Source organism: Urtica dioica, chromosome 9, assembly GCF_054948205.1.
Source record: "Urtica dioica subsp. dioica isolate 48M chromosome 9, U.dioica_male_clone48M_v1_H2, whole genome shotgun sequence".
Lineage (NCBI taxonomy): Eukaryota > Viridiplantae > Streptophyta > Magnoliopsida > Rosales > Urticaceae > Urtica > Urtica dioica.
In genome coordinates this window covers 14,321,515-14,336,345 of record NC_142764.1, presented here as the reverse complement: position 1 = coordinate 14,336,345, position 14,831 = coordinate 14,321,515, and the positions used below count along the sequence as shown (strand labels likewise).

The window sequence follows — 14,831 nt, the reverse complement described above, 5'->3', positions numbered from 1 at the left end:
ATAATCCATAAATCTCTTCAAATTTTAATAATTATTAATAATCAATGAATATAAGAGACTTCAAACAAATTTATCATTCAACAATAGTTTATTACCGAGAGAGTATTACACTTATACTAACATCTACTCACGAACTTTAAAGTTCCAAAAAGTGCGGTGATTTGGCGGAAACCATGGTGGTTCACCAAAATTTGTAAACAATTGGAACAACGATAATCTCACACAGTTAGACATCATTTTTGTGTTGTAACAACGATAATCTCATATAAGTTTTGTTGATTTTGAACAGAGATGAGCAAAATTTGATGATGGCGATAGAAAGTCGTCGAATTTGCTCCAAACTTTTTAGATTGCACAAAAAAAAAATTGCAGGTTTTTTTTTTATATTGAAATTGCATCTTAAAGTTCAATTTTTTTTTTACTTTTTCACTTTAAGTAAATTTTACTGAGCGGCTAAACTACTTAAAATGACAACGCCTCTCTCCCGCAAGAACGGAAAATAAGTTTTAGCAAAAAACATGATGAAACAAACTAAATGAGTTCCATCATCCGATACGTTTCCAATATTTGAAACCTTGCCTTTAAACATATCTATACCCCACCTTTGAGAGTTTGAATATGTAAACTAAAATAAGTAATGCTATAGTGTGACTGCACTAGGCATAATCCTAAATTGCGACATGCAAAAGCGATTGCTAGAATTAAAATAGCAATAATGATAATAAGGTGCAGTTTGAGACACCATGTGGTGGTAATTGGCAATTATCAATTAACTTAAGCATTGCCAGATGTGATCTAAAACCAAACCAACCCCAATTAATGTGCCTACGCACACACGCACACGTAATCCTAAAATTCTATACACTTCATCGCTCTTTGTCATCATCGCCCACTTTTAATCCCATTTTCTCTCCCTCTATCGCCAATCTACAAGTCTTGACTAGTCTCTTCTCTTCTCTTGGTCTCATTGATTCCTTTCAACTCCTCATTCTCTCCCAAAAAAGAACAATGGGTTTGTTCGGAGCCGATAGTAATGTCGTCTATAAGTCGGCCAATGAAGTCGATTTGACCGCTAATAGCTCTGAAACCTATCTTCCCGCCAATGTCAAAGGTTAACAATCAATTATGCTTAACAGTTTGATCTCTGAATGAAATCGTATTAAAAATGTTTTTTTTTCTCACCCTATTTTTTCTCTGTATTCTAGCTCCTCGAATGGCTGGATTTCTGGTCAAACTCTTCGTCTGGCTTTTGGAGTCGAGGATATTGGGGAAAATATTATTTTTCATTTTGAAGGGGAATAATCTAATTCATAAGGTAAGATTGTCTTCTCCTTTCTATTTTTGTTAATTTATTTGATCTTTATATTTTTTGTTCTCCACACTATATATTTCATAGAGAGATCCTTTGGTGATGATAAAGAGACCAAAATATATTTACTTAGTTTTTGAAACAGAACATAAATTATGACATACGTGGCGTTGACATGAAACTTTCCAGTACAGAAACAGTCGAATAAATCTAAATGAAATCGATCAGACAAATATCTGAAGTCGATAACAATATTGCTCAGATTTCAGAGAGATGCAGAGCCGCTTTTACAGTATTAGTCGAATGTTTTTTTCCCCTCAAGTTTTGTAGCCTTTCGAATCCTCATTTTTAATATTGTTATAAGTTATAATATATATATATATATATATATATATATATATATATTTTTCATGCATATTTAAGTAAATTTCTTTCTCCTCCACCATGGACTTTTTGTTTTTCCTTCCCAAGAAAAAAAATCACATCGTCAAGTGGGTCCCGCACTTAACCAAAGCTATAAAACTCTGCAATTTGCACTTTCATCTTAATAACTTCAAACTTAGTGACATTTATTAGGATTTATAGAAAGAAAGGTTTTTTTTTTTTAATTTTTTTTTTATTTTATAATTTTTAGTTTCCATAATAGCGTATCAAATAAATTCAATGACATAGTTGAAAACTACATAGCTACGCTTTAGTGTAACCCGTTTGTTAAAAAAAAAAAAAATCAACCTTAGCAACAATCACAGCCAAATATTAATTAACAATTACTAATTTTATAATGATAAATACAATTTGTAAATTTAACAAAAGTTTTTTTTTTTAATTTGATGTTTCATATAAAAGAAAAAAATAATACATAGAATAACAAATAATAGCTGCGGAGAGCTTAGTTCAGTGGTGCGTTCTCTTTCCTCTATTGAACTTCCTTGATATTTTAACTAAGCCTTGATGTTCAGTGGTAGCTAAATTTAGAAATAGAGAGACATTGGTCATATACTCGCAACTAAAGGGTTGTGTGAGATAAATTTTATTAAAATATTTTAATGATAATTTTTATTGAGAATTTTTTAAAATTCTGTTATATTGTTCATTTAAAAGAATTTAAGAGTAAAAAATAAAAAACAATAGTAAGTGAAGTGAAGTAGCGGACAAAGAAGAGAGAAAGAGACGACAGTCGTACGTGTGAGTTAATGAGAAGATCAATTAGAATCAGTGATAGCACACGAGAAACATACACGTGGGACCCAGTTCCATTTTTTTTTTCTTTCACTTTTGTACGTATTTGTGGTATTGGGATTAGTAGGGAGAGATACAGTAATTAATCAATAAGAAACTTGAATGTTAATAACAAAAAAAAAAAGAAAGAATAAGAATAAGAGGATACTGCTCAGTCAGGGACCGTGTAAGATATAATAAGGTCGAATTGAATTAAATTGGCAAGTAAATATATATATATATATATATGTATATGTATATATATAGCATGGTATGGTTATGGTAGGCCATTGCAAAATTGATTGTGGGCAATTAATAAATATTGGACCACAGGTTAAAAGAAATGGGATCACTTAATTAAGACTATACTAATAGAACATGTCAAGTCAATATCTACACCCACTTTGAAAACGACTCGGAAGAGCCGAGACACCACCACCACAACCTCAACTACTTTCTACGGCTGTACATCGCCACTTATTTCATAACATTTAATTACTTAATAGTGCTCTATTATATATCGACACACCACATCAATTATATATACATTAATGTTCTCTTGATCTCAATGACTGATCATGTATTGTTAAAAAAAGATAAATATTTTGGCATATTTGTTTACAAGTATAGAAATTTATTTTTACTATTTATCTAAAAGTTAATTGACCATGACTATTGAGCTATAAGTGTTTTTTTTGTTTTTTGTTTTTTTGTTTTGTTTTTGATTTTGTTTTTAGTATGAGCTATAAGTGTTGTAAATGTTGACAATAATGTACTTGCATGCTATACATTTATTGCTATAAATAATTATTTGTAAGTAATAAATAAAAATTTACTTATTTATTTATCATGTTTGGTGAATGTTTGGCGAAACTAATTTTTCCAACTTTGACTATCAATTTAAATGGTTTTTTTACACTGCTTTAATTGATTATTTTGCTATATTATCCTTGATTTTGCAATGAACCTTATAAGGATGTTGTTCCTACTTTTTCCGGAATCAATTCATTAATTAGTTATTTTCATTGTTGTTTTTTTTACTCAAGTAATAAACCTTATATATATATATATATATATATATATATATATATATATATATATATATATATATATATATATATATGTGTGTGACCCTACGTTCCGATCATGCAATCTCTACTTTTTTTTTTCTCTCTATTCCATTTCATTGTTTTTTATGTCCTCAAACTTTATATTGCAGCTTATATCATATGCAGACATCGAAGAGTCACCTATCTACACTCCTTTCCATTCTTTTGAAGGTATAAATGCTTATTTTAATTAAATGTTTTTAACTTATTCACATTTAATATTAAAAAAAAATTAGAGTGAATAAAAGGAGACAAATCTTTTTTAAAAGTAGTAGTTTCAGAAGAACACTCCAACAAATGTTCATTTTTATAATTTAATATTTTCTTATATATATATATATATATTTTCTGAAGGGTGTTCTAACTACTAGCATAATGTAGCTGTTCTTTAGGGAAATGTAAAGTCAAAGTTTCGCTAAAACTACCCAACAACAAAACGAGTCATTAAATAAAATTAATTAATATTATTGAAGATCTTATAAATAATCTTTAAACTTTAACCACTATCCAAGCTGGCTGACGAGTATAAATGATCTGTATGCATAGCTAGTAATAAAAAAAGGGTTTTGCTAGATCGTTTGAATCATTACCACCATAGAGAGTAATATTTACCGTTGTAAATAATTATTTACATAATAGATTTAATCACATTCTTCCCAAAAAGAAAGAAAAAAGAACTCATTTCTTCATTTACCATGAAGCATAATTCTTTTCTTGAATTGGACTTTATGATTCGAAGCCACAACTTCAATAGATATTGTGACGATATCAACACTCGGTCCATGCAAACCACGAAAAATTTTAGTTGAACGCTTTTCTAATTTGTAGATACTTAAATTGAATATCCGGTATCCTAAAAGTAACAGTCAACTAAAAAAAAAATTTATCTCTTTTCTCACGGTTGACATTTACTATTGGTCCCCTTGTCATAACTCGTAGTTGCTTTGCAAAAGGCCAATCACATGTATTTGGAACCTAAGCGCATTAATAACGACCTTAAGGAAAATTAAAAGATACACGTGCATATACGTTCAATCTCATTAACTTTTTTTAAAATATTTTTTAAGGGGTTCAATCTCATTATTAAAATACAAATAATTTTTTTTTTACTGGAAAATAAATTTATAATAATGCTCATATTATTTAGACGCCAAACGCTTTGAAGATCTGCAAAATATTGCCACAATAACTTGATTTTTTTTTTTTTTAGTGTAGCACATCACCTTAGACTTGTTGAAAATCTTTAAAGTACATGTTATGATAATGTACTTCGTTTTTTTCCCCCAAATTATATACATTCTTAATAGTGCTCTTTGCATAATAAATTATATAAGTTAAACTATTAATGATACTGATAGCAAAATATCATAATAAAATAGCAATTTGAAATTAATTTTTATAGTGTAAATCAACAAACTAAAGATATATATTTATATTTCTAAATATAATATTAATATTTGACTGCTTTATATTATATAAACATAGAAAGTGTGGAGAGTGTTAATTTCTCTTTTTTTTTTTTGTTTGAAAAGTTGTTAATTTCTATTTGTTTATATCACATAAACTTATCTAAATTCAAAACCTCTATTTACCGCCATTTATAAACTAAAAAGTTTTTGTTAAATTACAACCTTTTATATATAGTATAAACAAGTATTCATACGAGCAACTCCGACTAACAAGGTCTTCACCGGCTTAAAAATAATTCTCTTGTCGAACATTTCACGTGGATATAAATTTTGTCACTGATAGTTGTTGTAGATTTAGTGATGAGAGAAAAGAGATGAGGGAGATAAAATTAGGTACTTAGGTTAGAGTATTCTTGTAAGCTAAAAACAATTATTTACAAGAATAATAAATAACTTATTACTATAAAATTTAAAAAATTGCAAATATTGGCTATATTGATCAACAATCAAGTTTAATTTTAATTTTAATGGGTTGTCATTATAATTCAATTCATGGATAAAAAAGAAGAAGTGAAGAAGCAGTGATGCAAGGAAATAAACAGTAAATTGCAATGAAAGTGGAATTAATAATTCAACCCCACCAATTCCATATACTGTTTTGTTATTTCCGTTTATTCTATATATATATATATATATATATATATATATATATAGGTTGATAATTGCTTACCTTTTTTTTTTTAGAAATAAAATCTGTATATATGATAATATACCATTGAAGAATACAGACTCTATCAATGGTAGAATATCTAAACCACATTATATTCGTTAATTCCATCGCTAAACACAACAAATTATATAGACATAGCCAAATACTAAATTTGTAAGCCTATGGAATGTATTTGATTTATAACGTCAAACTTTGCAATAATAAATAAATAAATACAGATCTTGGAGAGAAATCGGTGAAATGTGCAGCGTCTGACTTATCGCCACCGGAGAAAGTTCAGCTGGTCACAGCGGAGTGTATGCCTTCCTCATCAGAAGTAACATCAAAAAGTGAAAAACTCACTTCCTTTAGGCGATGGACTGTCTCAGATTATTCAAGAGCATACATTTCTGGTGAAATTACTCCTACAATGGTACACTCATTTTTGTTCCCTTACAACAAAAAAAAAAACATTAGCTTAGATCATTATCACATCATATGGGTACATTAGTTAACCATGTCTATTACATTTCTGATAGATAGAAATTGGATTTGAGAATTGGAGAAAAATTAACTCTCATCTTGAATGATTGAGAGTGAAAATGTTTATTCCAATCTTAAAAAGAAATGTACAAGTAAATGACTTTATATAACCATGAAACATAAAAGAAATAAAAGAAAATACAAAGAAACAAAAAAGGAAAATACAAGTTGTTGAACTTGTTTAATAGACATAAACGACACATACAAACATATTTGATCTCTAATACACCCTCGCAAGATGAACTTTTCCGAAAGTTCATCTTGGATTGAACTTGGATATCGGAGAAGACAACTCGGAGAAGACCTCGATCGTATGAATGAAGAAATGAATTGACTTTGTGAAGAACCGATCTTGTTTTGAGAAAAAATTCTCAGAGGCATTTTGTGGTGTTGACTGCATGTTCTAAACAAACACAAATTTCGCCTTGATTATCTGTCCTGAAAGTCTCAATCAAATCTTTGGACTTTACCAAGACTCCTTTAGAAACAGAAGCATTCGAATAGACTGTTCGGACTGAAGAACTTCGTCCAAATCTTTTTCAACAGAGGACCGCCATGAAAGAACATTCTTCACGCAGTAGAGATTTTTCTTGTGCCTCTGTCTCCGATCACCACCCACTGCACTCCTCTCGGTGGGACCCACCCAACCGCGTCAACCAGCTCCGACCGATTCCACTCTTCCTCTTCGCAGTCGGAGTAGTAATCGTCGTCGAGCCGCGCCGCCGAGGCCGATCCGAAGGTTCGGCGCGTGACAGAGATGCCGAAGAGTCGGCGCGCGAGAGACGGCGCTGCTGAGCTGAGGCGGCTGATCATTCCGGCAGTCATTGCGATGCTAGAGAAAGGGTTTTAGAGGGATCGAGAGAGAGTTGGGGTTTTGTTTGGCTGTTGAGAAAAGAGTTTTTTTATTTTTTTATTTTTTTATTTTTTTATTTTTTTATTTATTTTTATTTAAATCTGTATGGTTTGAGTTTGAGAAAGAAGGTGAGGAAGAGGAGCGCCGGAGACGATGGGGCTTTTTCTCGCCATTGCCGATTCCGATTTCGTCGGATTCGGAGCCGAGAGCGAGATCGTCTCGCGAAGAAGAAGAGGACGTTGCAGCGCTTTCAAAGATCCAATCTTTGTTGCAGCTCTCATCTTGATATTGGCGACGAATTGTCGTGGCTTCGCTGGAGAGGTCGGAGGGGCTGTTAACAGCTTTGACACGGCAGTGACTCTCCGGAGAAGGGTCTTGACTCGACAAAATTTTCCGGAGTAAAATCTTGATCATATTGGCACGGTGAGACTCGCCGGAGAAAGATTCTTAAGGGCTTGATACGGCTGGATTCGCCGGAAGAGAGATGGCACGGCGGGACTCGCCGGAAATAGATCTTGAAGCTTTGACACGGCGGGACTTACCGGAGAAGCCTCTTGAATGTTGACACGGTGGGACTCGCCGGAAGAAGATTCTTGATGAATGACACGGCTTGAAATCACCGGTGATGAATCTTGATAAAAATCGCTCCGAATGTCCGATGCGTCTGCATCGATGAAGCTTTTTCGTCGATGAAGCGATGAATAGAAGAACTTGAAATCGAGAAGAAGAGGCGCTCAATATTCGGAATATTCGGAGGTAAAAGGAAATCGACCTTCGTGAAATTCCACCGAGCTTGTCGTCGGAGATCTATTCCGATCGTCGAGGAATCGGGGATGACGAAGTGGATTTCTCTAACCTAAAAAATCGAATGCGGAGTTTCGCTTTGATACCATATTACATTTCTAGGTTAGGATAGATAAAAATTGGGTTTGAGAATTGAAGAAAAACTAACTCTCATCTTGAATGATTGAGAGTGAAAATGTTTATTCCAATCTTAAAGAGAAATGTACAAGTAAATGACTTTATATAGCCATGAAACATAAAAGAAATAAAAGAAAATACAAAGAAACAAAAAAGGAAAATACAACTTGTTGAACTTGTCGTTTAATAGACATAAACGACACATACAAGTATATTTGATCTCTAATAATGAGCGTGTTTGGTACAGATTAAATTCTCTTGTTTATGTTTTTAGTAGAAGCTAAATCGATTTTGGGCGTTTGGTAAAACTGCGTTTAGGAAAAACTTCAAAATCGCTTTTGGAATTTATACAAGATTAGGAAAAGCTACAAATCGTAGCTTTTTTAAACAACGTTTTTAAAACAACAAGACAATTACTTTAATATCCTTAGTCAATTTTTGAAATCCCTAAATTATCTCCTAAACTCTGTAACTAAAGAAACGCAGTCCGGAAGAAAATAAATACACATTTACAATTAACCAGTGCGACGAGCGGTGAAGTCCTTGAAGATATCTTCGACGGAGCGAGGTCTCGGAGAAGAACCTGAAGTCGCCATTGTTGGAGGCGTTTGAACCACTAATGCAGTGATGAGAGAGAGAGAGAGAGAGAGAGAGAGAGAGAGAGAGAGAGGAGAAATATAGAAGAGATTAAGGGAGCAAATTGGCTACTGGTTGAAGCAGGAACAAATCGCCATTGATGTGTGAGATTGATGGGCTATGAGTCATTTAGAGAGAGAGAGAGAGTGGAAGAGAAGCTTTCATTTATCTGATGAATTGTGTTGCCTACGTCAATGACACAAAAAACCCTAAATTGTTATATCCTAAATTATATTTGGACTGGGCTGGTTGAGATGGCCTGGGCTTTAACATTGGTATTCTATGTGTGTCTTGTTGGAAACTACGTTGCTACACCAGGATTATAATATGCATATAATTCTCTTAAAAAAATATATGTATATAATATAACATAGAATATGTTATGTGGGCCATAAGCATCATTATTTATTTAACTTCTTTTTTACATGCTATGAATTTTTTTCATTCAAGTTACTATCTAGGTTGCCAACATGATAGTTTTTGAGTCGGAGTATAAAAATCATATTCATATATTTTACGAGAGAATTCATTTGTAATTTTTTTAATACAAAATATAATTTTAAATAATTTCTCAATGATATTAGGGTATGATCAGATGTATTTGTATCATTTGTAGGACGAACAAAAAAACTAAAAACACTAAAACTAGTGTATATATATATATATATATATATATATATATATATATATATATATATATATATAAGCATATTAATAATTATTATTTCATTTTTAAGAATATGTCTATTTTAGTCTTTTGATCATAATATATTTATTTTATCAAACGCTAAATCAGTTTTTGTTACCAGCAACAACTGTTTTATAAACAGTTAACCAAACACCTAACAATTTTTGAAAAAAACAGTTTTTATAAAAAACTGAAACTAAAAGCACTTTTTTAAAAAACAAAGCTATGCCAAACGGACTCAATGTCCAACGAGTGGTAGTTATTAATGATTTAAAGCAAGGAATAATAGGATAGATGTATATATTGATTCTGCATGTGCAGATATGGCCCAGGTTATTAGTGATATATATATGTATGCATGGAAATGGAACAGGTCGCAGAGCGGTTTATTAAAGCTGTACGTGAGTCTGCAAATCCATCAATGAAGATGTCGTTCTTTATTAACTACGACGCCAATGATACTTTGCGACAGGCTATTGATTCGACATTGCGTTACCAACAAGGTACAATCAATTCCCAACCACGGACCTTAAATACTTATTATTTAATACCAATGCAAGACTGTAAAAATAAAATTTAACGGCCATATATTAGAAGTAGGAACAGGCGAGGGAGACAAGATTTGAATAGACGAGAACAGAGTCGTCAAACTTTCAAACACCATTAAAACGATTAGTTACATCAATCTGAATTCTGTTTTTCAAGTTTCTGATACATTTGTTTCAGGAAAGCCCATCTCAACTCTGGATGGAGTGTTAATCGCGGTCAAAGACGAAATCGATTGCAAACCCTATCCCACAACTGGTAATTAAATTAACTGCTACTCACTTCCCTTATTCACTGCAAGATGATCCCGTGAATATTTGCAAATAAATAAAAATAAAAAATGTAGGAGGAACAAAGTGGCTGCACAAGCAAAGGAGGTGTACGGACGATGCATGTTGTGTTAAGCGTCTCAGATTATGTGGTGCCATACTTGTTGGGAAAACCAATATGCACGAACTCGGTGCTGGGACTAGTGGTATAAACCCCCATTATGGGTAAGATTTTCCAACTCTGAACCATGAATTACAGTTGAAGCTGAGCAGTATTATCTGTAACATTGACGCATGTTTTTGCTGATATTGCTTAAAAGGGCGACAAGAAATCCGTACAATCCCGGGAAGATCTCCGGAGGATCTTCAAGTGGATCGGCCGCGGTGGTCGCTGCAGGTTTATGTCCTGTTTCCCTTGGCGTCGATGGCGGAGGTATTTACGTAATTAAATTCTTTATTTCCATTTTCATTGTATCTTATACTAAATGAAAATGAAAATGGAATGTGATTAGGTTCTGTGCGAATGCCTGCTGCGCTCTGTGGCGTTGTTGGTTTCAAACCAACCTTTGGCCGAATCCCTCATTCCGGGTATAATCATTACTTAAATCAATAAGCTCGAAACCAGTGTAAGTTTGATCTTCATATTTAAATGTCTGTTTTGGGTAAACTGTCTCAGCGTTCTTCCTCTGAATTGGACTGTCGGAATGGTTGGAGTCCTATCAGACACGGTCGAGGACGCTTTGATTGTGTGAGTGATGTTCGATCTTTATGGAGTTGAAAACTATAGATTTGTTACTTGAAATTTGGTTTACTATTTTGTAGTTATGCTGCGATTAGTGGCGGACTACCATCTCAGCAATTTACTACTATGGTGCGAACATTTTATTTCCTCTTCTTTCTTTCAAACCTGAAACACTCATTATGGTATGGAAAATGTTTCAGCCCAGCTTAAACTTTCCGATTCTGAACACGACACGGAGCTTATCCAACATCAAAATGGCAAAGTATGATGAGGTTCGTAAACTTCCAAGCAATTTTGATTTTGATTTTAACGTTAATGTTGTATGTTTTTTGATAGACCATGTGGTTTCTTACTTTCTTATATGCTGATTATCACTCATTTCTTGCAAAACCATTAATTCCTTCAATCAGTGGTTCAACGACTGTAGTGACGATATCAGAACCTGTTGCTCAGATGCAGTTCAAAAGCTTGAAAAGTGCTATGGTTGGCAGGTATAAGTGTGTTACAAAATCTAAGCATGAATTATGTTATTTTGTGTGTATTCTTAACAACTCACTGAGTCTGTTATGTTTGTAAGACAATAGGGGTGACCATTCCAGATATAGAGGCAATGAGGCTTGCTCATTATATAACTATGGGATCCGAGTGTACCACCGCTATGAGTTCTTATATCCGAAAGATGTACGTTATTCCGTATCACCAAGACATCAAATAATATCAACCCCTTTATGTGTGTTGGTCATTTTGAATACTCATTTTACAATACAATGATTACATAATGCAGGAGTTTTTCAGAACTAGGATGGGATGCTAGGGTTGCACTAGCCGTTTATGGTGCCTTCAGCGGCAAGGAATACATAAAAGCTCAAAAGATGAGGTAATTCTCAGTTCCTAATTATTCGATCCGAAAAGTTTCAGCATGTTCTGTGCGGTGACATTTACTCTTTTTATACTTCTCCGTACAAACATCAACACAGGAACCGGCAAATGCAAATCCATGAGAAGATATTTGCCAAAGCAGATGTGATTGTTGCACCGACTACAGGGTAGTTTTGAAAGTTCAATGGATTAATTTTTTTAATTTTTTTTTTTATCACAAACATGTCAAATGAATGGTGAATAAATTTGTTACATGGCTTGTCCGATGTCAACAGAGTAACTGCATATCCAATTCAAGACGATGCCCTTAAAACTGGTGAACTTGACTACATAAATGGAGGTAATATATTCTACACAGAATCTTGAATAATAGATATTTTATCAGTTCTTTACTAACATATCTCATGTATATTCTACTAAAAAAATTATGTTCTATTATTCGCAGCTGCTCTTGTTCGATTTTCAATAGCCGGAAACTTTCTGGGATATCCTGCAATAACAATTCCGGTAACACATCCCATGAACCTTTCATTATTCTTTCTTATATATTTTTAATGGATATGACTTCTCTTTCTAGGTTGGGTATGATAAAAATGGTTTGCCAATTGGCCTTCAATTTATTGGAAGGCATTGGTCTGAGGCAACGCTGCTTCACATCGCATACGCATTGGAGGTAAATGCAAATATTTATCACTAGTACTTTTATTTTGGGCTCTCCAAATATATAGGCATATGAAAACTCAAGTTTTGCCGTATAACCAACCTTTGATAAATTTTAAGTAAATGGTCACGAGATTTTATTATCAAAACCAAAAAAACATTAAAGTTGTAAATATTCGTTAATCATTGTAAATAACCATCAGACACTGATGACATAAATGAAATACTAAAAACGTTCAAATAATACCACATCACCATAATGACTATTTACTTAAAATTTATAAAAAAAAATTAGCTATTCAACAAATTTTAAAATTTTGGTGACTTAGTTACTCAATTAATTATTTTATTTTCAAAACCAATCCATTCAGAGTCCAATAAATGAGGCAAGATAAATAAAAATAAAAAGTTTTACATTTTTTCCTTACTAAAATGGGTACATATAATCATCGAGGTTTTCGTTTTTAAGATTGAAATATATATATTTGCGTCTTATGTTGCAAATTGGCTGATAAAGTTTAATAAAATCTTTGTAGTATATTTAGTTACAACATGCCAAATATAATCAATGAACTTGTTTTTGTTAAATATCAAGCTTTGCTAGAAAAGAAGCTAGTTCCTATCAAGTGTGTGTGTTTCTTTGTTCTGATATGAGAATAACTTTATTTTCAGGCCATTTTCATCCCTCACTGCAAAAAGCCTCAAGTTTTCTATGACATGCTGGAGACCCAATAACTACTTGCCGAAATTCAATTCTAAATGAAAAAAAAAAACATCAAGTATTGCATTTGAAGATGATCTTGCCAAAAATCTTCGCTATATCTACTTTGATCTATTTAGTGTTTCATTTTGTTTCGTTATATTGATTGAAGTTGTTGATTGAGGTGAGATGTTACCACAGTTTGTGAGAGAAATAAGTTCCATTTTCATTCAAGACATTCAAGCTTTCTTAATAGAGAAGAGTGAAAGAAAGGAAGGAGTGATATAGTAAGAGCATTTGTTTCTTATATGAATAGCATGATTATGATTTCAACAAACCCTGAATAGCATGACCAACTTTTTTATAGAAGTCATTGGAACTTTGCACTAGTGTAGCTGACATAATGTGTTATTATGTAGTTGAATTAGCTGTTATTAAAGAGAAATTAGGCATGTTAATACACTGAATTGCTTTACAATGTTTAGTATTTCAAAAGTGACGTAAATAAACCATTTTCGGGAAAACCAAAATACCTTATTTTTAAAAAACTTACATGTAAATCTATTTTTACTCTCAAATTCTTCTATATATGTCTTTTTTTAACGTTTTATTTCACTTCCAAAAATCTAAGAATCACATTTAAAATCAATTTTCCTACTTAAAACTATTTTTTCTAATATACGGATATTTTTAAATACATTATGAAGATCAAAAGGAATTCATCGGCCAACTTTTTTGGCACGGGATATCACCAAATTTGGCGTGATTTCACCTCCAACCACATGTTATATCAATCACTATATTTTGCCATATATACAATATCCCACTATACACTATATACACGGTATAACCTTAGAAAAAAAAATTCTTTTATTAACATATTTGACTAATATATATATATATATATATATATATATATATATATATTAACTGACTTCAGTAACACATTAAAAAAGCTTACTAAATATTATTTCAGAACCTTTTTTTATCAAAGAATTTATTATTTTTAAATTTAGTACATTTTTATTTTTTGTGGCAAGTAATAAATCATTTTAATCAATTAATTAAAAAATATAGTATTATAATTATTTATTGATAAAATAAATTATTTAGTTTTAATAATATAATAATGAAGAATAGTATTTTTAATGTAAAATTTAGTGCTGTAGTTAGAGTTAAAAAAATTAGTGCTAAAAACACCAAAAAAAAATAGTATGATTTCAGAAGATTCCCTAACATACATATTGAAGTTGCACAACCAAATAATTTCAAATACAGTGCACAAATAAGACGTGATCTCACTAGTTGTGTTTGCACTAGATTAAAAGACAAATGCCACGTCCAATTTGTACTAGATGCTTTGCTCGGACGCGTACTTATATTTCTCTCTTTTACACCAAAACCAACCAAACAACTCGGCCTTTTTTATTATGTAACCTTGGAAAAAATTATTACTAAACTCTTTGAAAATTGTTATCGTTTTCTTCGACTATTTAGCTATCCAGGAAATATTACCACCAATTCATCGAAAATCTCTCCATGAACACTCAGAAATATCTTTCGATTTTCAATAAATGTGGCTCTCTTGAATTCATTATGTATGTTGCTGGAAGTTGCAGGTCAAGATCTTCTATGGTCAA

General features: G+C 32.1%; 1 protein-coding gene across 1 annotated transcript; it reads left to right on the top strand.

The window, feature by feature from the left end:
• The first annotated feature begins 833 nt into the window (after window positions 1–833).
• LOC149385150 (fatty acid amide hydrolase-like) lies at window positions 834–13,618 on the top strand. Its single transcript, XM_089624936.1, has 20 exons — window positions 834–1,111; window positions 1,206–1,315; window positions 3,747–3,807; window positions 5,994–6,187; window positions 9,769–9,898; window positions 10,122–10,199; window positions 10,288–10,435; window positions 10,531–10,643; window positions 10,723–10,798; window positions 10,887–10,958; window positions 11,033–11,081; window positions 11,153–11,224; window positions 11,363–11,443; window positions 11,530–11,633; window positions 11,737–11,829; window positions 11,930–11,998; window positions 12,107–12,171; window positions 12,277–12,338; window positions 12,409–12,504; window positions 13,164–13,618. Exons 1-20 carry the CDS (start codon window positions 1,009–1,011, stop codon window positions 13,224–13,226), a joined length of 1,839 nt encoding a protein of 612 aa, XP_089481062.1. The 5' UTR covers window positions 834–1,008; the 3' UTR covers window positions 13,227–13,618.
• Window positions 13,619–14,831: the final 1,213 nt, after the last annotated feature.

Bases quoted from the DNA above. Each gene is read 5' to 3' on its own strand.
- LOC149385150 (XM_089624936.1), top strand. From the start codon at position 1,009: ATGGGTTTGTTCGGAGCCGATAGTAATGTCGTCTATAAGTCGGCCAAT. The intron at 9,899-10,121 runs GTACAATCAATT...CATTTGTTTCAG, and splicing joins GACATTGCGTTACCAACAAG to GAAAGCCCATCTCAACTCTG. The intron at 12,505-13,163 runs GTAAATGCAAAT...CTTTATTTTCAG, and splicing joins ACATCGCATACGCATTGGAG to GCCATTTTCATCCCTCACTG.